The sequence below is a fragment of the Crotalus tigris genome, unplaced genomic scaffold, assembly GCF_016545835.1.
Source record: "Crotalus tigris isolate CLP2741 ecotype Arizona unplaced genomic scaffold, ASM1654583v1 scf7180000019553.37968852642:3898890, whole genome shotgun sequence".
Taxonomy (NCBI): domain Eukaryota; kingdom Metazoa; phylum Chordata; class Lepidosauria; order Squamata; family Viperidae; genus Crotalus; species Crotalus tigris.
The window spans coordinates 2,681,690-2,702,659 of record NW_024097591.1 but is presented as its reverse complement, the minus strand read 5'-3'; the positions used below and the strand labels follow the sequence as shown (position 1 = coordinate 2,702,659).

Genomic DNA, 20,970 nt, shown 5'->3' with positions numbered 1-20,970 from the left:
CTTAGAAAGGGTCTCCTAGTGGTCCCCCGTCCCACCCCAGGGCTTCATTTCTCCACGTCCACCCGAGAAGGGTGCAAATGCAAAGCTTCCCCCCCCGCACCGCACGGGAGAACCTCGATTTTTGGTTTCCCAACGGGGGGGGGAGTCAGTGAGTGGAGAAACGGGCTGATTCACACGTACAACCCCGCCTTCACACGTGCAATCCCCCCTGGGCGTGCTGGGAACGGGTTAAAGCAGCAGGGGAAGGTCCTCCTCGCCGTTAGAGGGCGCCCTCGCCCCCTCTCTCTTTCCCCCCCACCCCCACCCACCAAAGCCACCGAGCCGAGTCCAGGGCCAGAGCGCGCAATGGCGAGGCTGGAGCTTTGCAAGAGGCAGGAACGAAGCTGAAGTTTGCACAGGTAGGTGGCAGGCGTGTAACGTGTGCAGGCGTGACGCCCGGGTTCCCTCATCCCCCCTCCCTCTTTTGCAATCTCCTGGACCCCCCCCCCCAGGTCCCATCTGGGCGCCACCCCCGTTGCAATGACCCAGCTGCAATTGCAGCGGTGGAAATTTGCAGTTTTGCAAAAACGGGGGGGGGTTGGGTGATGGGGGCGAGGAGAGAAAGAGGGGTAGGTGGAGAGACCCGCCTTGACCCCCCCTCCCTCCCCTTCTTGCCCCTCCCTCTCTGCTCAGCTGACTGTTGCTGGGGAGGGGGGCGTTGGCTTGCAGGGAGGAACCCCCTCCCCTCCAATTTCCTTCCTTAATTTTGGGAGAATTCCCAAATCTCTCCTGCTTGTTTTTCCTGTTGCATTGCGCTGGTTTCCCTGGGGTGTGGGGGAATTAGGGCGGCCCATGGTGCACAGCAGGGAGAGTGGAGGGGTCACTGGCTGGGGAAGATGGGATCCTTACCCCAAAGTTCATTCCCTGCCCCTCCCCTTTCTCTGCCCACTCTCCCTTTTTCCTCTCTTCTCCCCCAAATCTCACCCACCTCCACCCTTCCCGCAGCCAGCCGAGCCTCTGTGTGCCAGGGCAGTCTATCTGAGCTCTCTTTTCTCGGCCACCGCGGTGGGAAGCGGTGCCTGGTCAACACCTTGCCTTATGGGGAAAAAAAGAGTAACGTTTCCTCACACACACATTGAGACTGCTGGGTTTTGACATCAATCTTTGGTGACTGTTTTTTGGGGGGGAATAACGACAAAAACGGGGGCGGCGCCAACGGAATGAATGGGTCCCGTGTCTGCAGCGGGCAAACAGGTGTCGTTGTGGGTTTTTCATTTCCTTTTCGGTCTCTTTTCCTCCCCCATAAAACTTGAACCCAGAATTTCCCACCCCCCCTTTTGACTTCCTGCTTTGACTTGGGCACCTGCCTCTCCTGACAGGCAGATGAGCCCCCCCCCTTTCCTCCCCCCCTTTCCAGATCCCTCCTACCCCCCTGGTTTGGGGGGGGGGCTCACGCAGAGTAGAGTAGAGTAGAGTAGAGTAGAATAGGAATATAGAATAGAATAGAATAGAATAGAATAGAATAGAATAGAATAGAATAATAATAGGAATAGAATAGAATAGAATAGAATAGAATAGAATAGAATAGAATAGAATAATAGGAATAGAATAGAATAGAATAGAATAGGAATACAATAGGAATAGAATAGAATAGAATAGAAATATAGAATAGAATAGAATAATAATAGGAATAGAATAGAATAGAAATATAGAATAGAAATAGAATAGAATAGAATAGGAATACAATAGGAATAGAATAGAATAGAATAGAATAGAATAGAATAGAATTCGGACTAGAATAGAATAGAATAACAGAGTTGGAAGGGATCTTGGAGGTCATCTAGTCCAACCCTCCGCTCAGGCAGGAAATCCCATGCCTATACACTTACTAAGTTAACCGCAGTGATTCACTTATCAACTGTGGCAGGAAAGGTTGTAAAACTGAAACGTTTCACATAGCGACAGAAATGTTGGGCCCGGTTATTGTCATAAATGGAGGACCGTCTCTAATCACGGTTCATCCACACACTGGGGAAGTGGGGAGGGACAGCCTCCGTGTCTTGCACGCCCCTCTCTCTCTCTCTTACACACCCGGCTGTTATGTAGTGAGGAGGGCTTGTTTTCCCTTACTTTCACTTTTCGTCCATACGGAAAAAAAGGGAAGTGCAAATGTTCAAACTCCGTCCTGACTTCGTCCCATTTCTGGACACCGTAAGTGACCCCCTCTGGCTGAAACTCTTTTTTACCAGTAAAAACCTGCTTTTTCTGCCAAATCTGCGCCGCGCCCATGTCTCTTTCGGGGCCGAATCTGCTCCCCGTTGCTGTGCAAAGGCCGAGCGTGCAACACTCTTGGGAGAAATAAAAACCCGATTTGATTAAAAAGCTTTTGGGGGGGGGGAATCCTCCCTAATCAAGGCAGCTGAAGACCTTTCCAGGTCTGAGTGTATTTTAAAAAAAAATTAAAGTTTGCAGGCTGGCCTCCCTCACAGGGAGAGCGCGGGCAGATCAGCCGTAAGCCGGGATCGGCATAAAATTGTGACTGGGGTGCACAGCCGGATGGTGGCCACCTTCTGCCAAAGGCGAGTACAAACCAGGATGTGGGTGCTTGGTGAGAGATTGCTGCCTTTTGCAGGCAGGTTTGGGGCTTGGGGTAAGGACTAAGAGGTAGGCTAGACACCCCAAAAGTTTGGGGTGACCACCATTCTGAGCATTGGGGTTTAATGCAGGGTGTGTCTCTGCTGCCTTCGTCAAAAGCAGCCTCAGATATGTGGCTTGCTGTGTATTTTCCCCATCGCCGGAAGTTGATGTCAACGCAACGGAAAGTTAAGCCGTTTTCCTGGACTTGCTAGTTGTCTACCTGCAGGGATTTTCGACCCCATCGTCTGGGGGAACACGCAGACTTTGCAGAGAGGGGTGGAAAATAACCCCCCCCTTTGACCCCAGAATTTCCCTTCCTCTGCCTTCGACGCATCCCGAGACACGTCGTGGCTTGTTGTTTTAGTTTGATTTCCAGCTAGGCACAAATATTTTTTTGCAACAACTCCCACTCCGAAGTTGTCGGGAGTGGGCAGGTTCCTGGGTGCCTGGGACACAGGCAGCAATTCAAAGGGTAGAGCTGGTAGCCCATTATCTGGGGGGGGGGTCCGTTGTGTCTTTTTGCAGAATAAAACAAGCAAATGTGAAATAAACACAACAAGCAAACGTGAAATGATAAATACGTATAACGAATTATTTTGCCGCAGGCCGAAAAGGTGTCGGTCAGTTGGGGACAGTTGTGGTGCTGTTCCTGTTTTCCCCAGCCAGGTGATGGCGGAGGTGTGAATTGTCGTTGTGCCAGACCCAAAATAGCATTGTGACACTTTGGCACTGGCAAAGGGGCAGGCAGATAAGACAGCTGCCCTTGAGAAGAAGGGGAAAGCCCAGGGTTTGCTGCGCATGGTCTATTGTTCTCCAGCAAGTGAGACCCCACTAATTTGGAGAAGGGAGGGGCCACGTTAGGAAACCAGCTCCCCGCAAGCAGAAAAGTAGCACTTCAAGGAGAAAAGTGCCAGATTTTCAATGAGCCGGGATGCTCGTCCTCCCCATCTCCTTACTATGGTTTTTCAGCAAGTGATCCCCTATTAATTTGGAGAAGGGGGGGATACACATTAGAAAATCATCTCCCCGCAAGCAGAAAGGTAGCACTTCAAGGAGAAAAGCGCCTCTCCCTCTTTGCCAACGCCAAATTTTTCAATCCGCCGGGAATGTTGGTCCTCGCCGTCTCCTTAAATGACCCCTTTTTAATTTTCCTCGCTTTGTTTTCTTCTTCTTCCTCCTCCTCTTTTCTGTTTTTCCAGCTCTTTTTCTTCACCCTGGGATTCGCCCCAGCATGTCTTTTGCATGCCTCTGAGCACGCGCAGAGTTCATGGCAGATGTCGGGTTTTGAACCTCAAAGCGAAAAGCTCGGTTGGAGAAAACGTGACTTTTACTCTGAATAAATCTCGGACGGGGGAGATTTGTTCAGAGTGTATATTCCTTTTTTAGCGAAGTCAAGAAATGAGAAACGGGGACTTCCTGTTCTCACTCGCCCAGCCCTTCCCGGCGTTTTGCATTCGCTGCAAAAAAAAAAAATCACAATCTGAGTTGTTGCTGCCCTTTCTCCACTGAAGGCCCACCGGTACGGGACAGCGAGTTCGAAAGGTGCTGAGGACCCACACACACACACCCCCGTTCGCCCAGGGCAGCTGGGTATTGTGTCCCGTCCCCCCGTAGTTCAGCCGGGCAGGCAGCAGGCAGCGGGCATCCAGGCGCAGGAGGCACCCCACGCTGGACAGTCGGTCAGTTGGCACAGGTTGACACCTGAAAGGAAGAGGCGTTGGTCCGGAGGAGGAAAGAGCAGTGCCCAGCAGCCTCAACCAGGCAGAGGGGGGGTGGACTTCAGATCCCATGATCCTTGGCTGTTGGAGCGATGGGAACCGGAGTCCCGTTTTGGGCAGGGGCAGTGACGATCAAAAGCAAACCTTGCCGACTTATTCGAAGACAGGACGGTTTTATTTTAATTTTTTTCTCTCTTTTTTTTAAAAAGAAAAAAAAACTTTAAACTTCCTTTTTCACTCTTCTTGAACGTATTTCTTTAGAAAAGACTTCCGTGCTTCTCCCCTTTTTTGATTTTTGAATTTTAATTTTTTTTTTTCCGCTTTTTTTGAATTCTGTTCCCCCTTTTTTTTTAATTTTTGAAATGAATGTTCCTTTTTAGGCTTCTGGTTTGACCCTTTTTTTCCCTTTCCTCCTTCCTCCCCTTTTTTCATTTTTTGAACAAACACTAGTAATAGTAGAAAAGTTGGAAGGGACCTTGGAGGTCATCTAGTCCAACCCCCTGCTCGGGCAGGAAACCCTACACCATTTCGGACAAATGGCTGTCCAGTCTCTTCTTAAAAACTTCCAGTGTTGGAGCATTTACTGCTTCTGGAGGCAAGCTGTTCCACTGATTAATTGTTCTCACTGTCAGGAAGTTTCTCCTTAGTTCTAGGTTGCTTCTCTCCTTGATGAGTTTCCACCCGTTGCTTCTTGTCCTGCCTTCAGGTGCTTTGGAAAATAGCTTAATTCCCTCTTCTTTATGGCAGCCCCTGAGATATTGGATATTGGAGATATTGGAGATATTAAATTTCTTTCTGAACTCTTTTGAACAGGCCTTCTCCCCCTTTTTAATTTTTTTTTTTAAAAAAGACTACTGTTTAAATTCCTTTTTTCACGTTTTCCTTGCCCTTTCTTCTCCCCCTTTTTAATTTTTTTTTTAAAAAAGACTACTGTTTAAATTCCTTTTTTCACGTTTTCCTTGCCCTTTCTTCTTCCCCTTTTTCGTTTTTTTTTTAAATGTTCTTTAAACTTCTTTTTAAACTCTTTTTAACAGGCTTTCTCCTCCTTTTTAATTTTTTCTTTTTAAAATAGACTACTGTTTAAATTTTTTTTTCACGTTTCTTTTTCCCTTTCTTCTTCCCTTTATCATTTTTTTTTTAAAAAAAACCAAATGCTCCTTAAGCTTCTTTTTGAACTTTTAATATCGTTAGATGGAAACGTAACCCAACTGTTTCTGCTGCCGGCATTCGAATCAAACTCGATTGAAGTAGAAAGCTGGCTAGGAAGTGGGAAGGAACGAGGGGAAGGGTCTCCCAGCTCCTCCGTGGCAACCGGACCCTCCAACGTTCCGCACGGACCTTCCGCCGTTGCCTGGACAGGCAGGCGGCCTATGGGGTGGTGTTCTCCAGCTCCTGGCATCACCTTCTCATTTCCTTGCCTTGCTGCAGATGCCGTGATTCCCCGCCATGGCGGAGGAGTGGGCCCCCCAGTTGGTGGACTACTTCGTGGTGGCTGGCCTGGTGGACACCTCCAAATCGCTGGAGGATGAGAACCAGGCCTCCCGTCCGGCCCGCCCGAGCGAGCCCATTGTGGACGTGGCCGTTATCGTCCGCTCGCAAGGCGAAGAGGTGCCCCACGGCTTCACTTGCATCGATCGGACCACCACGGGGCACCCAGTGGAGCTCAACACCAGCCTGCTGAACAACCCTCAGATGTTCATCTGCTACCGGCGGGGGCGGGATAAACCCCCCATTGTGGAACTGGGGTAGGTTGCAGAGGGTTCGGGAGGGATCCGGCATGAGCCGAGAAGAGCTATCCTGTCGTGTCCTTTTGGGAGAGAATTCTGTACTGTAACTCCCACGCCCGAGAGGGACTCCCTATCCCATTCTCCAGGAGGATGACCTTGTCTGGCTTCCTTGGGGTGCATTATGGTGGGAAGGATAACCCACCCCCCTTTGTGGAACTGGGGTAGGTCACAGAGGTTGTGTGAGCCGAGCTATCCTATCCTGTCCTTTTCGGAGAGAATGCTGTACTATAACTCCCAGGATTCCCGCCCGAGAGGGACTCCCTATCCCAGTCCCCAAGAGGGTGACCTTGTTTGGCTTCTTTAGGGTGCATTATGGTGGGAAGGACCAGCCCAAACCGGGCTACAAAATCATCGACACGACGCCGTACAGCCACTCAGCGAACCTGGCCTCGGGTGCGCCTGGTCACCAGCACACTTTCCTGACGTACCGGAGGGCCAGCGAGGGGCAGACATACAGCGCCTTGGGGATCACGGACATCTGCCTTATCATGCCCAGCAAAGCGGAGAGCACGCCGCACACTTTCTGCCGGGTGGACAGGAACCTGAACGCCGGGATGGTGAGTCGGGGACCGGGTGAAGGGCAATTTGTCCAGGTGCTTCGGATGTTGCAGTTCCCGAGAGTCCCTCGCACCTCACAGGGCCGTGGGTGTTGGGAGGGGTGGTCTGAACACCTAGAGAGACCCCAGTCTTGGAAACTCTTAAACCCCCCCCCCCATAGCAAGGGGGGAGGAACAACTCCATGATGTTTTATGGAGAGTAGGGAGTTATGTTCCTGGTTTTGTGTCTGCTTGGACAAGGCAGATGGACAGACAGCCTGCTTGTCACGTCTCATCTGCTTCTTCATTCGGCTGACACCCCATCTTATGTTCCTCTCTCCCCACAGTGGGGTCCAGCCCTCTATATCTGTTACAAGATGGCACTCGCTAAAGGGAACACCCTGGTCTACGAAGCAGGTAAGGGTTTGATTGGGCCCAGTCTACAAGGCCAGGCCCACAAAGCTAGGGATGCAGTAGTCAATCCCATATTTTGCCAAAGCACGGAGAGCAGGGCAGTCAAGGGAGAGGCCGAGAAAGAGAATTACGCTTCCACCTCTTCACCGTACATTATTTCTTATTTTTCCTTTCATTCAGTATTTTAAATAAATAGCTCAACCGGCCTCAAAATGGAACCAGAATAAAGATTTAAAAACATCCCACACCTTATAATTGTGCAGGAATTGCTAGTTCCTTATGAATAACTGAATATATCCTGTTGGTTTAAGAGACTGGAGATTGCTATTGCGCTTCGAAATAAACGTAAATATCAAGGACCATGAGATTTACTCAGAACGCTGGCTGGGGGATTCTGGGAGTTGAAGTCTACCCCTCTTAAAGCAGGCTGGCTGGGGGATTCTGGGAGTTGAAGTTTCCCCCATGAGGGATCCTGGGAGTTAAGATGGAAATCCATCCATCTTAAAGCCGCCAACTTTGAGAAACACCTTTGTCTGAACTCTCCCTCCTGTAAACTTGCTTCTTTTAAGCCAAGATGGTTCTTTTCTCACTTCCCAGGTCTCCTCAGCCGCTACCCGGAGGAGGACAACGAGGTTTTCCCCCTCCCCGAATCGGTGCCCGTCTTCTGCCTCCCCATGGGGGCCACCATCGAGAGCTGGCCGGCCGAGGCAAAGTACCAGCTTCCCATCTTCTCCACCTTCGTGTTGACTGGTGCTTCAGGGGACAAGGTAACCATGTTATTCTGGACCATTCCGGGGCAGCCCCCCAAAACACAGAAGCCTAGATCTTCCTGTCACTCCCACTCGAGGTGAGATGTGCCCGGAATAACCCGGCACCCCTCTCCGCTCTCCCCCCTTACTCCAGGTTTACGGGGCTGCCATGCAGTTTTACGAGTCCTTTCCCCGGGAACGCCTCACCGAGCGGCAGTCCATGTGCCTCAACCTCCTCACCGTGGTGGACCGGCGCCCCATCACCAACAAGTCCGTGCAGACCCGGAAGAGCATCTGCGTCCTGTCTCACTGGCCTTTCTTTGACGTCTTCCGCAAATTCCTCACCTTCATCTACCGCTACAGCATCTCCGGACCCCACGTGTTGCCCCTCGAGGCGTAAGTGGGGAGGGTGGGGGGAGGTGGAGGCTGGAAAGGGGACCCCGTGGAAGCCCACAGAGGAGGCTGTTGAAGCAACCAGTCTTCCTTTTACCCACGCGTGCTCGCGACGGCGTTCTCAGATAGACTGTGCCCGGCTTTGGAGGTTCATTCGGCAGAAACAAACGGTTCTCCGGGCTAAACCCCACCGGCTTCACGCAAGTGGCCCAAACCTCATCCCTGGGACGCCCCGTGTTGTGTCTACATCCCATTGAAACCACAAACTGAGATCGCTGGCATTTACAAAACAGTTTTGTTATTTTTGAACCCTTTCCTTTCTGGTGACTTGTGTGTTGTTGTATTTTTTCCCCCTAGGCATATTTCTCACTTCATGCACAACGTCCCTTTCCCGTCTCCACAGAGACCTCGGATCTTGGTCCAGGTGAGCCCGATCCGTAGGTGGATGATGGGAATCTCGTGAATTTGGGAAAAGAAGAAAGGAACCTGGCTTGTCTTTTGCTGGACCACTTCTGGAGTCCAAATTATTATGATGATGATTGTCTGCACCGTCAGCCAGATGTTTAGCCTGGATCTGTCGTTTTGATTCGCCTCAAGTTTGCCTGGGACAGGCAAATGTTTTTATTTGATGTTTTATTTAATAAAATAATAGCATTAAAGCACAGGATGTCAGCTGCTCCAAGCTGAGCTTGCCTTTGGCAATTGACCAGTCTTGATTTTTGTCAATGCCAATAATATTATTAGGGTTTATGTTTAGACTGGATGTCGCAGTTTCATCTACTTTTTAGCAATTGTTCTTCTTTAATAATATTCAAGGTCTCCTCACAGGATGTCAGCTGTTCCAAGCTAAGCCGCCTTTGGCAATTGACTGATGGGGATATATTCCTAATTTTCTGCCCCACCATCAGTTTTTATTTCTCCAAAACGATTCCCCGTTTGCGTCTCATTGGTGACGCCCTCTGTGCATTTCTCCCGGTGCTAATTGGAGCGCGGGAAAGAAACACACTTGGCAGTTGTGCGTTGACGCAAGATGTTGTGTTGTGGATCAGCTCCTCCATCTGAAACCCTCTTTTTTCACTCCTCAGATGTCGCCCTACGACAATCTGCTTCTTTGCCAACCTGTCTCGTCCCCGTTACCTCTCAGGTAAGGATGGGACGGGACGAACCCCAATCCCGCCCAGATTCTGCCGGTGGAAAATTCAGAATTTCCCCCTCTCTTCGCAGTGGGGCCAGCTTTCTCACCCTCCTTCAGACCCTGGGCCCCGAACACACCGTGGCCCTAATGGTGGCCGTGTTGACGGAACATAAGCTCCTCATCCATTCCCTACAGCCGGACGTCTTGACCAGCATCGGAGAAGCGTTGGTCTCGGTTAGTGTCCGTTGCCCTGAAGCCAGAAGACTGGGGAAGGGGAACCTCAAGAATGCAGAGAAAAATTGGGGGGGGGGGTGTCCCTGTGTACTGTTCCTTGGCTAAGAAGACCAGTCTCCCCAAATTGCAATGGTCATTTGGAAAATTGTGCACGGATGCATTGATTATCGGCATAAATTATGGGCGGACGATTGCGGTGAATTGTGTGTAAAACAAGGATGTCCAATCTGGGTAACTTCAAGACCTGTGGACTTCAACTCCCAAAGTTCCCAGCCAGCAAATTGCGTAAATACAGAAGCATTTTGATCTCCCTTTTCCAGTTTCCTTGTGTTACCCCTTGAATTCGGGTTAAGAATTACGCTTGGGAATTATTTTTTTTCCCTCTTCCTTCCCTCTGTCTATTTCCTTTCATGCTATGCCATTTCAGATGGTATCTTTATTCTTTATCGAATAAAAACCACTCCAGAATTCATACCCAGGGTTTTGTTGATCTACAGCTGCTCCTCGTGAGTTGATGTCCACAGGTCTTAAAAGTTGCCCAGGTTGGACACGCCAGGCGTGAAATGTTATATACTTACACACATAGGTTGTTCTTATTATATTCTCGTGCTCCCTTTTTTAAAAAACTATTCGGTCAACTCCAAGTTGTGAAGGTGTGGGTGTTTGTAATGGAGCTTCAACACAAACATCCACACCCAAACCAGTTGTGTTTGTCCCTCCAGATGATTTTTCCTCTGCGCTGGCAGTGCCCGTACATCCCTCTCTGCCCGCTCACCCTGGCCGATGTGCTGTGTGCCCCCGTTCCCTTCATCGTGGGGGTCCACTCCAGTTACTTCGACATCTACGACCTCCCGCGCGACGTCATCTGCGTGGACCTGGACACCAATACCATCTTCCAGTGAGTGTCCTCATCCTGCCACCTTGAGGGGTGAACAGACTCCAGGTTGTTAAATGAGACATGCTGACTGGGGAAGCCAGATTGATTTAACAGCTGTGGCGCTAACTTATTCATTTAACGGGTCGTAAAATGGGGCAAAACTCACTTAAATATCTGACTCAACAACAGAAAATTGGGGCTCAGTCATCAAGGACTAGAACAGCAGACTTTTGAAAGCCTGTTCTGTTCTATTTCTGTTCTAATTTTATACTAAGGAAGATGAGGCTGCATTGAGTTTCTTTCTCACCCTTCCTTCCATCTCGGGGCGTGCAATTTTTTTTTTCAGAATTGCTCAGCTTTCCTTGATGTGTCTCCATTTGAATCCCTAACCAGCGGGGCAGGGAGGAGTCCCCGGATAAGCAAGCAGGGGGTAGGGAGGGGTGATACTAGCATTCCTGGGCCCCCCAACAGGAGGCACTAATCGTAGGGGCAGCTTTGTTGTGTGCGCAGGTGCGAAGAGCGGAAACTGTTGTCATCACGCTCTCTACCCCGGAAGCTGTGTAAAGTGCTGCTGGCGTCGTTAAACTCGCACTACCAACAACTGGATGAGAGTAAGTCACCATGGTCTTGGCGCGAGTGTCATAAAGTCTCAGAGGGCAGGTGGGCACGGACCCCCGATAAGAGAAAAGCAGTAGAAGGGGACACTCAACTGCAACATAACGATGACATTTTGCGGTGTTTGAGGAATGCTCCAAATGTTGAGATCCATGATCCGTAGTTCGGTAGATTTATGTATAATAATAATAAAAGTTGGAAGGGGCCTTGGAGGTCATCTAGTCCAACCCCCCTACTACATTCCACCTTGTAGTACCTACCAGAGGTTCTCCGAGCCCCAACTTGACTCCCTTTGATGCAGCCCCCCCCCCTGCAAAATATTAAACCAGAATTAAAACCTGCCCACTTTTGGAATTGAACGGCATAACTTTGGCGAATGCTGGTTTTGGTGTGGCCATTTGTAGCTGATGGTTCGGTCCTTCCTCCGCAGTGTACAACCGTCCTGTGGAGGAGGCCTCCTTGGAGTTCCTGCTGACCGACTACGACGTCATTTACGGGCGCCGGAAACAGCTGGAACTGGACATCCGAGGGGCGTTTCTACGATTCATGGCTTGTCTTCTGAAAGGCTATCGTAGCTACCTCCGACCCATCACCCAGGCCCCTTCGGAGAAAACCCGGGACTCCAGCAGTCTGTTTTTCCTGCAAGGTGTAGATTCATTTCCGCTGGGGTGATGATTTACACGTTTTAGAGAAAGCCTCTTCCTCGGGGACGAAGGATTTAAAAATAAATCCTCTTTAAAAATGGCGGCTCTAGGAACGGAGACGCAAAACAAGGCAGGGAGCCAGGAAAAGGATACAGAGAAGAAGAACTCTCAATTTAGGGATCCGTTCCACCTTGGCCTGGGAAGGAATTGCTGCGCGTGTTTTCCTCCTCCCTCCCCGCTCCCTTTCTTTTACTGCCGTCGCTCCGTGGGAACCTGTGAGAACAATTACAAAAACGGTCGTGAACGCTAATCCTCTCTCGCTTGCTCCATCCCATACAGGCTTCCTGAAGTCCCGCGAGCGAGCCTACCAAAAATTCTACGGGCAGCTTTTGCGCACGCAGCTCTTCACGCAGTTTATAGAGGAATGCTCTTTCGTCAGTGACCGCCACGCTTGCTTGGAGTTTTTCGATTCTTGTGTCGACAAGGTAGCTGGAAGGGGATCTGAATTGGGTTTTATTTTAATTAATGACTCTCCGTGGGGTTTGATTTTGGATGCACCCTGGAGTAAAAGGGACGGAGGGGACACTCCACCCCAAAATTATTCCCTCGCCGTCCTTAAAACTTACACCTTGGTTGCAAGGGCTAGTAAATAACCACTCCGTTTCTATAGACAGAAAGAAAAAGCAACTATGGGTAGACCACAGTGGCGTCCCACATTTCTGTCACTAAGCGAGACATTGGTTAAGTGGGGTTTGCCCCATTGTACGACCTTCCTCGTCGCAGCTGTTCAGGGACTCCCTGCCAGTGTTAAAGTAGTAACACGGTTGTTAAGTGAATCTGGATTTCCCGTTGAGGTCGCTAAAGGGGATGGCGTGAATTCCCAGGACCTTACGACCGTCATAAATACGGGTTCAGTTGCCAAGCTCCTGGATTTCGAACAGGAGCTTGGCAACTGAACGTAAGCGTGGAAAAAGGGACAAGTTCAAAGTTACAACGGCCGTTGTGCCGGTGTAACTTTGAACAGTCACTAAACGAACTGTTTTTGAATACCTCTAGAAATCCAATTTTCCAGGCTTTCCTGCTTTGAAGGACCCTCCCGTAGAGCTGCTAGCTTGGAAGGGTTTTTTTTTTCAATGCCCAGAGCAGACTTTCTACCTGCAAGGCCCACTTCTCCATCCTAAATGAGCTGGCCAAGATCTTGAGATGGTTCCCTTCATGGGACGGTTGCTTCATTTTCAACTTTTCTCCTTTTTTAAAAAAAAATTTAAACTCAGGTGCAGGTGGATTTAGAGAAAGCAGAGGAGACTCCGCTAATTGAATTGGACGACGTCCAGGGCAGCGAACACACCGTGTTTATTATGCCCCCGGAAGAGCCCACCGGGCCCAACGGCTTGGAGCTTCTGCCGAGTTACAAGTGAGTGTCCCAGTCTGGTCGCCTTCAGCCGGGAAGATATAGTAAGTCCTCAATTTACGACAGTTCGTTTAGTGACCGAAGTTAACAATAGCAATGAAAAAAGAAAGAAGATCTAGGCCAGGGGTAGGCAACCTTGGCTCTTTTATGACTCGTGGACTTCAACTCCCAGAATTTCTGAGCCAGCCATGCTGAGAGGAAAGGGAGAGGTTTCCAAGCTCAGCCGTGCTGGCTCAGGAATTCTGGGAGTTGAAGTCCACAAGTCATGAAGGGGGTCATAGTTCCCCCATGCTGGCTTTATTTATTTAGATATGACGGCTTCCCCATGCTCCAGACCAAGCTGTTTCAGCGGCCTCAGGACCAGCTCATGCCCCCGCTGTGCCAAGCCCGCACCAGCGCCCCCAGCAGCCCTGCCCCTCGCCGGACCCAGCAGGTAAAAAATGCCAGGCCTTTTTTAATTTTGCAATCCAGCCCTCTGCTTTGGGATTTCTTGGTGGTCTCCGGTCCACATACGAATCAGTCCCGAGTTCCCCCAGTCCCAGCCAAGGTTGATTTTTCTTGATTTTTCTTACAAAAAAACCCTTGAAATTAAACTTTCCATTTTTTAGGAAATTAAAGTGGCCCAGAAAGTCGCGCAGAAATATTCCTCTGTGCCGGATATGTGGGCTAAGTGCCTGCTGGGTCACTGCTATGCTTTGTGGTTTATCACGCTGCCTGCCTACGTCCGAATGGTGGCGCCGAAGGTACAAGCACTGCATGTCGCATACGAAGTGCTGAAACAGATGGAGACCAAAGAGGTGGTCCTGCCGGACGAGGTGAGAGCTCGTTCTTCCACGGAACGGTTCCAACTGAAACCGATGTTGTGATTAGAATTAGAACTAGAATTAGAATTAGAATTGATGGGATAGGATAGGATGGGATAGAATAGGAATAGGGAATAGAATAGGAATAGGGAATAGAATAGGAATAGGGAATAGAATAGAATAGAATAGAATAGAATAGAATAGAATAGAATAGAATAGAATAGAATAGAATAGAATAGAATAGAATAGAAACGGAATGAAGAATGGAATGGAATGGAATAAAAAATAGTTCCTTAGTTAGGAATTCACTCTCGGCTTCCCTTAAGCGGCGGGAAACGAGCATCCATATCCCCTTCCCTTTCTTGTTCAAAGGTGTGTTACCGTATCCTGATGCAGCTCTGCGGCCAGTACGGGCAACCAATACTCTCCGTCCAAGTCATGCTGGAAATGAAACGGGCCGGGATCGTCCCCAACACCATTACCTACGGCTATTACAACAAGGTATTTCCACCCCACAACCTCCTCATTTCTCCGTTCAAGTCACCTTCTCCTGGGTTTAGCATGGTTTTCGCCGTAGGCCATTTTGGAGTGCAAGTGGCCGTCCAGTAGCCATGGTGGCCGTCTTCGCTGGGCCAAGCTCCGCAACGTTGTCCTGGGGGCCGCCCAGTTCCGACAGCCTCTGCGCCAACGTCAACACCAGCAGCAGGAGGTAGAGTTGCAGAGTTTCGGCCTTCCAACAGGTACAGCTCTGAAAACACGCGAGGCTCAACTTATCCTCCATCCAACAATCTCTCCAGTCAGGTGGCTTTAAGAGGGTGGACTACAATTCCCAGAATTCTCCAGCCAGCAGGCTTTAAGAGGGGTGGACTACAACTCCTGGCCTGAAAAACTGGGAGGATCCCTTCCGATGCTCTTTCTCCACCATTATGCAGCTGAGGGCTGTGCTGCCTCTTATCTAATTATGATAACAGTAGCTCAGATAAACACGATGCATCTCTCAAAGCGAGGGTGGGCTTCTCTTGTTTTTTACTGGCAGACAGCAAAGAAGCCAAATTCCCCAAATATCAACCCCGCACCGGCTTGCAGCGGCAGACCACCTGGTCCGGGAGCAGCTTACGAGAGAATCCACAACCTGCTTCCCTCGCAAAGAGCGGCAGCCTGACTTTTCCCAAACAGGAAACGCCGGCGGGCATAATCCCAGGTGAGTCGCAATTCCAGAGGACGGGTCTTCATTATCCAACGGGGGGGGGGGAATCATCTTTAAATTTTAACATTTTAAAATCTTACTTGCAGCCAGGAAAACGCTGGGTAGTCCCAGAGCTGAAAGCAATAATATGCTGTCAACACTTCCTCCCTGGCTGCGCGGTGCACGGGACGGGCCCGGAAGTTCGGAGGGCAGCAGTCTTTCCGACATCAGCAGTTTCTTGACGGACGAGAGCGACAGGTTAACACTGAGCAGCGTGGAGACCGGACAACCAGAGGGAGCTACTCCAGGGTCAGGCCAGGCTACTGAAAACCGTCGCCTGGGGAGTACCCCTCGCCGGAGTCTGACTGCTAAACTTCAGCAGTTTCTGTCCCCCATTAAGCGACCGTCTCTGAAGCACGGTTCCAGCGGGGAGCTCTCACACGGGCGCGGCGGATCCGAGCAGCGAGAATACTCCTCTCGCCAGAGTCTGCTGGAGGGTCACTTACTGCTCCCCCCGGAACGTCCAAGATCCACAGCCTCAGAGGTCGGTATCCCGTATGGGATCGCGTGCGGAATGAGTCCTCCCGATCTTTTCTCGCAGGTCCTTTTTCTCGACGTAACCTGCTCTTTCCTACCACAGAGTTCGGCCTCTCTGGGTAGCGAGTACGATCTCTCGGATACGTCCGTCTGCAGTTTCAACCTCCGGAAATCCAGTGATCGGTTGTCGGAGCCTCCGGCAGTTGAGGTATCTTTCCGCGTGATCTGCTGTGTCCTTTCCCGGGAGTTCTTGTCTCGTTCCCACCGTTTTCCCGCACCGAACGATTCTCTCGTCCTTTCAGGTGCTTCTTTCCAGTTGTTCGCGATGCCAAGCTTGCAATTTGCTGGTGTACGACGAAGAGGTGATGGCCGGGTGGAGTTCGGACGACTCCAACCTGAACACCACCTGCCCCTTTTGCGGACGTCTCTTTGTGCCCTTCCTCAGCATCGAGATTCAAGATTTCCAGATGGTTTCTCTCAGGTCCGAGTGCTAATTATGCTTATTGTTCCTACCTCTGACATCTTGATCTTACACCTGTTTCCACACTGCCCGAGTGCCAATGGGCCACCCTTGACCTTATTGTCTTGACTAGGGTTGTGGTGGATTGTTGGGTGTGTGTGTGGTTAAGATCATACAAATGTGAACCCAAAAGATGGGTTAATACATTAACCAAGTTAAATGTATCATGAGAAGGAAGACTTACATGCAGGGGTGGTGGTTTTTGACCCTTCCTGTAACTTGGCTCGCTTGCTTGAGCCATCTGCACTGTGTTCAAAGCTCTTCATTCCCTTTCAGCAACGCTGATGCTTCTGACACAAGTTCAGTGTCCTCCGACTGGCCCCGGGACAACGAAGCCCCCTTGCCAGGGAGCCAAGGCCCGGTGCTCAGCGATCGGTCCCAGTGCCTCCTGCTGGACGAGGCAGAGACAGATCCCCGGCGGAAATCCAGGAACGGGTCCCTATGCAACGGCTTCAGCGAACCCCCGGTACAGACGTTTCTCCCCGTCCGGAAACAACAGATTTGGGATGGGTTTTATGGCTTTATGACCACGTGGCTTAACAGTGGGAGTTTCTGGCCCCGAGTAACGTCATTAAATGAGGATTTTGAGAAAGAGCAACTGAATCTCTCTTCACGGAGTCTGAGACTACAACTCCCATGTTCCTGGGGATTGGCTGGGGCTGATGGGGAATTATGGCCCCTCCTTTTTCTCCCAGGGGCCTCAGGGGCCTGCCATCCACGTGGAACAGCTGGCGTTCGCCTACCTCAGCCCCCTGGTTCTGCGTAAGGAGCTGGAGACCCTCCTAGAGAACGAAGGAGCTGTGTTCTTATCTCAGCCAGAGCTGGTGGACAACCATCCCATCATCTACTGGAACCTGGTGTGGTATTTCCAGCGGCTGGGCCTCTGCAGCGGCCTGCCTCAGTTGCTTCTGGCTTCCAAGCACGTCCAAATGGCCTCCCAGGTAACCCATCTCTCTTACGCAACGACCCTGCAAGGGAGGCGAGGTTGAGGGATCTCAAGAGTGTTGGGACAGAGGTCCATCTCGGGAGGTTTTGAAGAGAAGCCAACTCTTCAGAATGGTGTTCCTGCAGGAGGCCGGGAGCTGGACTGTATGACCTCGAGGGGATCCTTTCCCACACATTTCTCCTGAAAACAGAACCAGCACCTGAGGAAAAATTCAAATCAGAATCCAGAAATTTTCAGTGTTTTTCACCGTTTAAGGCAGGTGGACTTCAACTCCCAGAATTCCTCAGCCAGCTGGCTGGGGAATTCTGGGAGTTGAAGTCTACCTGCCTTAAAGTTCACAACGTTGAGAAACTGTTCTGCTTCCCTTTCTCTTCCAGGTGCCGACTCCGGAGGGCCCTTTCGTCAACGTACGCTTGCTCTGGGACGTGCTGAGTTCCGATCCCGACAGCTTTCCCCCTCTCTACGTTCTATGGAGGCTGCATGGTGCGTCTGAGTACAGTCCGTCGTTCCCTTGAACCTTGATAACACCGTCCTTTTCAATGGGGATGGTTTTATTATTTATTTATTTATTTATGAGACTTATATACCGCTTTTAAGTGCAAGCACTCTCTAAGCGGTGTACACCAGTAAGCAATGTATGTATATATATATATATATATATATATATATATATATATATATATATATATATATATATATATTTACATTGCCCCCAACAATCTGGGTCCTCATTTTACCTACCTCGGAAGGATGGAAGGCTGAGTCAACCTTGAGCCGGTGAGATTTGAACCGCTGACCTGCTGAACACAGTCAGCTAAAGTGGCCTGCAGTACTGCACTCTAACTGCTGCGCCACCTCGGCTCTCGGTTTTATTTGACTCTTCTCCGGTCGACTCTGTGGATCCTCCTGGGATGCAAAACGTCCTGGCATAACTGGTCCATGGAGAGCCCAACGGGTTTGACTAGCCGTACTAGACAAGATGGGCATCGGTGCCATCCGGTCCTCAGGTAGCCACGTGTGAACGGAGGTGGCATTCTGGCTTCTTAGGCCAGTCTTCTTCCTTTCCCAGGCCAGATTCCCACACGGTTGCAGAATTGGCGCAAGCATAACCACCCATTCTCGCTCTCCTTCCTGGAAGCCGTCATTAACTATCTTGGCCTGGGCGAGGTCCACAAAGCCATCGTCCTCTTCATAGAAAAAGTGGCAGGTTGTGCCAACCCTGGACTCTTACAGAGGTAGGCTTTCTTCTCCGATGTCTCGGTTTAGCCCGTTACCCCCGAAAAAGGCTTGGTTTTGTTAAATGAAAAAAATAAAGTGACTTTCTAAGGAGCATCCTCTGCAGATATTGACAATGGTTCCATTTTTATCTCTGTTTCAGGAGCATTTACCGTGAATTTCTCTTTCTGAAAATAGCCGCGCTGGGCAGAGAGCGAGTGGACATCGGTAGGAAGCTGGAGGGAGAAGGAGGCCCTACGCGTTGGAGGGCTGGGAGGAGAAGGATGGCCTCACTGTAGTATTTTGGGATTCGTCCCTTTGGGGCTTTGGGTCAGGCTGCCTCCTTGAGGACTAGCACCTTGCCTGAGCCCAATGTGTTTTATAAATGAGAAGGGGGGAAAAAGCCACTGGAATCTCTCCCCCTGAGCATTAGACCTTTGCCTGCACCCAGTGTGTTTTATAAAAGAGGGTTGGTGGTGGAACAATCAGCATCAGGATTTTCCACCTGGAGGACTAGAACCTTGCCTCTGCCTGGTGTGCTTTATAAAAGGGGGGGCGGGAGGATGCTACCAAGATCTCCCACCATGAGGACTAGAACCTTGCCTGTGCCCGGTTTGTATTATAAAAAAGGGTGGAAAAAATAACGCCATTAGGATCTCTTGCCATGAGGACTAGCACTTTGTAACTTTGAACGGTCGCTCAACGAACGGTTGTAAGTCGAGGTCTGCCTGCGCAAGCCGTGATCTCTCTGAAACACACACACATCACTTTTTCTCTCCCCGCAGCTGAATTTGACAAGAAGTACAAGTCGGCCTTTTCGAAGCTGGCCAGCAGCATGGGGAAGGAGCCCCTCAAGCAGCAGAGGGCCCAGCCTCTCACCACCAAGGCCATCGATTGCCGGAAGAGTTTTGGGGCCAACCTGGAGTGCTAGCAGAGGGGGCTGCTGTGGGGGGGCTGCCCCCCAACCCATTCGTCTCTGCCTCTCCTCCTGCTGCTACTGCTGTGGCTGCTGCTTGGGACAAAGGAACCGAGGATGAAACTGGAGCTGATACCAAATTTGGGGAGGGGGAGGCTGGGAGGGGGGCACAGCCAAGCTCCCTAGGCTGTTTCCAGCACCCCTTGGCCCTTTTGGGGGGGATCGGGGGGGGCAGGAGACCCTTCCTCTTGGCCCTTGGAGCTGAGTTGCCTTCTTCCTCTGAAAAAAGTGAAATAGACAGGAGGGGGCATTCTCGGGCCAGCACTGCACTTTGCACATGCCTAGAAGCTCAGACTCCCCCATACACACACCCCTGCACCAATTCTCTTTCTTCCTCCCCCCCCCCTCAAATTTGGATCTTCACCCCTGTAAATGTCAATTTTCGTGCACAGTGTCTGTTGCAGAACTGGGTGGGTGGGTGGTGGGCATAGTTAAGCCCCACCCACCCAATGAAGGACAAGGCTCTCTGGTCGTTCCCCCTACTCTCTCCCTTCCCCCCCACCCCTCCCAGTTCATTGAGGGGGGTTCATTGGGGAGGGGGCAGTTGCCCCTTCTGTCCGAGGTGGGCTTGCTTTGTGTTTTGTTTTTAGTATTATTTTTACCCATCAGTGTTATGGGGGGGGGAGGGAAACAAACTGAAAAGAAGCTATTTTGTAAATTTATTTATTACAGAGCCCCTCCCGCTGTTTTCCCTGTTCTCCCCCCCTCCCGTTTGTGGCACATGCTTTAACTGTTTAAGGGCCCCCCATTGTGGAAAATGGGGTGTGTCGTATTTCTGTTCGGAGAAAGGGTCCTGGGACACCCCCCCCCCACAGCGAGGATTTCCCTCTCCCCACCTCAGGGCTCAGTCAGAGCAATATGGACCCTCCCCCCAGCCCCTCATTGTGGTGTTTGTGTTAACTGTTTGAGTTGTGTTTTGTTTTTTTCCAATGTTCCTCTCCTGTAAATAAAAGATGCCTGTGTATTTTCCTTCCGGTGTTTGTCTCCCGTTCCGTGATGGAAAGAGAGCCTCTGAGGACAAAAACAAATAATTCACTAAATGAATAATTGTAAGTGCAGGGAAAGAAAGCCATCAATGGCTAGGGTGACCAATTTTTTTACAATGAGAAGGAGGACACAAATAAATTGCAGAAAAAAATATCGTAAATAAAACATTTTACTCATTGCAACAATAGAGCATACACTATGATACATGCATAATAAAAAACATTTGTAACAATAACATTTTATATTGTAATTATGCTTACATGCCTATTATTATTTAAATTACAAAAGGACTTCCCTCCCTAAAAAAGGACGGTTGGTCAGTTTCTTTGGCCATTTTGCCAAACCATGGCAAAGCAGTGGGAGGTTTACAGGCTTTTGCAATCCCAACCCAAGGCGGTTGATTCCATTAACCATGATTGATCAAGTCGAGGTTTCTCCTGGGATGGCTCCAGGGGTCACAGACGCAAGCCATGTTTGACTCTTGCTTTAAGCAAGCCATGGTCTGCCGGTGGACAACCTGAGCTGTGCAAAGGGAGCTTAAGACTTGCCAAGGTTAGGAGGCAACATAACCATGATGGATTTCGGGGCCGTAATTATTGCACATTTTAATTAACAGGGATTATATTTCCCCCCCCCCCCACTGAAGCAAAGCAATGCGGCCTACGGTGGCC

At 50.2% G+C, this 20,970-nt stretch overlaps 1 protein-coding gene across 3 annotated transcripts; it reads left to right on the top strand.

Annotated features, from left to right (window-relative positions):
* The first annotated feature begins 287 nt into the window (after positions 1 to 287).
* On the top strand, positions 288 to 20,281 carry DENND4B (DENN domain containing 4B). 3 transcript variants are annotated; one of them, XM_039363421.1, is made up of 28 exons: positions 288 to 398; positions 5,763 to 6,079; positions 6,426 to 6,678; positions 7,005 to 7,074; positions 7,669 to 7,838; positions 7,975 to 8,216; positions 8,571 to 8,637; positions 9,299 to 9,357; positions 9,438 to 9,582; positions 10,305 to 10,480; positions 10,970 to 11,070; positions 11,505 to 11,720; positions 12,058 to 12,203; positions 12,993 to 13,132; positions 13,439 to 13,562; positions 13,738 to 13,944; positions 14,305 to 14,433; positions 14,510 to 14,672; positions 14,969 to 15,133; positions 15,226 to 15,662; positions 15,759 to 15,863; positions 15,958 to 16,136; positions 16,452 to 16,641; positions 16,871 to 17,116; positions 17,499 to 17,604; positions 18,191 to 18,356; positions 18,500 to 18,564; positions 19,122 to 20,281. In XM_039363421.1, the coding sequence occupies exons 2-28, from the start codon at positions 5,781 to 5,783 to the stop codon at positions 19,265 to 19,267; spliced, it is 4,512 nt and encodes a 1,503-aa protein (XP_039219355.1). In that variant the 5' UTR covers positions 288 to 398; positions 5,763 to 5,780; the 3' UTR covers positions 19,268 to 20,281. The 3 variants fall into 3 exon arrangements, with proteins under 3 accessions (XP_039219355.1, XP_039219357.1, XP_039219356.1); XM_039363423.1 differs by lacking the exon at positions 288 to 398 and adding an exon at positions 1,804 to 2,190; XM_039363422.1 differs by lacking the exon at positions 288 to 398 and adding an exon at positions 2,897 to 4,295.
* Positions 20,282 to 20,970: the final 689 nt, after the last annotated feature.